This window comes from Sprattus sprattus (assembly GCF_963457725.1).
Source record: "Sprattus sprattus genome assembly, chromosome: 16".
Taxonomy (NCBI): Eukaryota; Metazoa; Chordata; class Actinopteri; order Clupeiformes; family Clupeidae; genus Sprattus; species Sprattus sprattus.
Genome location: NC_137914.1, coordinates 17,036,084 through 17,038,583, shown reverse-complemented (window position 1 = coordinate 17,038,583; position 2,500 = coordinate 17,036,084). Strand labels below are relative to the sequence as shown.

Genomic DNA, 2,500 nt, shown 5'->3' with positions numbered 1-2,500 from the left:
ACACACAGACACACAAACACACACCCACTCTCTCACATACACACACACACACACCACTGCCACCACCACCACCAGGGGCTGGGGCAACAGAGGAGTCCTCAGGTAAACAGGAGACCAAACAGAGAGGACAGCAGGTCCAGACCAATGATGATGGAGTGGAATAGAGTCATTTAATAGAGTTTGTGAGACATGTGCTTGTGTGGAGGTGGATGTGGGTCTGGTCTGGGGGAGGGCTCAGATGGTGAAGCCACAGGGAGTGGGGACGCAGGTATAGCTCACCTTCCTGTCAGGCCAGTTGTACTTGGCAAAGACGGCATCATACGTGTCCACTGCCCCATCGGTTACCAGCATGATGGCCTGGCTACACACACACTACCTCTGCCCGTCTGGTTGAACTAAAAGACACACACACATACACACACACACAAACACACCAAAAATGACATGTAAAGTGACATGTGAAATATATTATACAGCAATAACAGTTGGGTGTCTCAAAACATAATACGGTGACATTGTGCAGTCATTACACGGCAAACGCCTACCTAGTTAGTGCACCATACGGCTCATGGTAAGGCTATAATTACATTCCTATTGCATTAATAATTCGCAGTAATAACACACCTAACATGAGTAAAATAAACAGAACCACTCAGACACCTAAAAAAAAAAAATTACCTGCAGCGATTAAGACACAATTAATTAATACATTTATCTGTCAAGCGCTCTATCCTCCGTACTCCTAATACAAACTTTGCTCAAATCCCATTGGTCATTTCCTTGCAAAGCCATTAATTATCACGGCAACCTCCCCACTGAGTGAAATCCCCGAGTGTGCTTCTGTTCTGTATTCTCCGAGGGGGTCTCTAATCGCTACGTCCATTATCATGCATTAAAGAGGAAGGGGGCGTTTGTGTTTTGATCAGTGTCGCTCTACAACTCGCTGCAAAAGTGAGTTCTCTCTTTTCAAGGGAGGCAGAGCGGCTCAGAGGAACTGCTTTCCCAACATGCGTGTAGAGAGCTATTAACTGATTTGCTGACCTGTGATGAAGGCAGCGTGACTATGTATGTGTAAGTGTGTATGTGTTATAAACTCCTCTTCAAGTCTTAAAGACACACACACACAGAGACAGTGCAAAAGTCAAGAACAAGTACATATATATTTCACTTTTTCACTTTTTTTTTTCACTGTGTGTGTGTGTGTGTGTGTGTGTGTGTGTGTGTGTGTGTGTGTGTGTGTGTGTGTGTGTGTGTGTGTGTGTGTGTGTGTGTGTATGTGTGTGTGTGTGTGTGTGTGCGCGTGCATGTGCAAATGTGTCTGTGGCAGAGTCTCTGTCCAGTCTTTACAGCAGGTCGAGCAGTTGAGCTCATTAATTCTGCCTCTACACGTGTCTGCTGATTATGGTATTAATTACAGCGCTCTAATTAACCCAGGTATAAATGTCCCCCACCCCTCTCTCTCATATACGCATGCACACACACCTACTCTCACGTCCTCATCAGTGACACACATAAACATACTGTACATACATAAATATGATGTAGTACAGGATGTGCCGTTATCATTCAAAGTCAGCCAAGGCTGTTTTTATTTTATTTTCACCCTTCATCCTTTTTATTTCGTCCTTTCTTTATTTGTCCATTTCTTCTCTTCTTCATGAGTCACCTATAACAGATTTACACCAAAGCTAGACTGCCAGGTCTAACAAAGTCATACTCATAATTCCACTCATAATTCCATGATTGCACCGTTAATTGAAATTTGAATATAAATTGATTTTGGGACCCGCTTTGTAATGATTCTGTAATCATCGTATAAAAAGCACTGAATCACTGAGTTAGAGCTTTAATTTTCTGCATCATTTGTCATTATCGTGTGGTGTGGGGACTTATTTTCAGTTGCGTGATCTGTTCTCGGCTCTTGGTTTTCTGTGATTGTGATAAACGCATTACATGCCTCAATGATTCATTGCAGGTGTTTACTGCTTGCCAAGATCACCTTATCTGCATCCAAGAGAATAGTCAACAAACCTCTCAAACCACACATCACAACAAGATCACAACCTGTTGAGCTCTTTATTACTTTAATGAGCTTCTCTGTGCATTTGTACATACAGATGTGCAAGTATGTGGGTATGTAAACATGTAAACGTGTGTGTGTGTGTGTGTGTGTGTGTGTGTGTGTGTGTGTCAGCATGAAACCACATTACTCTTGGCTGCCAGTCTTTATGAATAAGGACAATGGGGAAATGAGTGGATGTTTAAATTTGTTCTGTCACTATGGTAACAGGAATGTGTGTGGCAGTCTGTGTTTATGTCTTTGTGTGTGATTATTGTAGAGTGTTTGGTAGGTGAGTAAGAGTGTGTGTACGTGGGTGTGAGTGTGTGTAAGGGGTGCACTCACGTCATTTAGAAGCTCAAATGCCTCGGTCAAGGCCAGGTCCAGCATACCAATGCCTTTGGCAAACAGCTTATTCAGATGCTCCCGGAAATGCTGCGT

At 43.1% G+C, this 2,500-nt stretch overlaps 1 protein-coding gene across 1 annotated transcript in view; it reads right to left on the bottom strand.

The window, feature by feature from the left end:
- Positions 1-2,500, bottom strand: part of cacna2d3a (calcium channel, voltage-dependent, alpha 2/delta subunit 3a) — a gene marked incomplete at its 5' end in the record, with an annotated part of 162,966 nt that overhangs the window by 80,454 nt on the left and 80,012 nt on the right. The window contains 3 exon segments of the mRNA XM_080854608.1: positions 280-369; positions 372-395; positions 2,405-2,494. Of these exon segments, the coding sequence (XP_080710734.1) occupies positions 280-369; positions 372-395; positions 2,405-2,494 (204 nt within the window).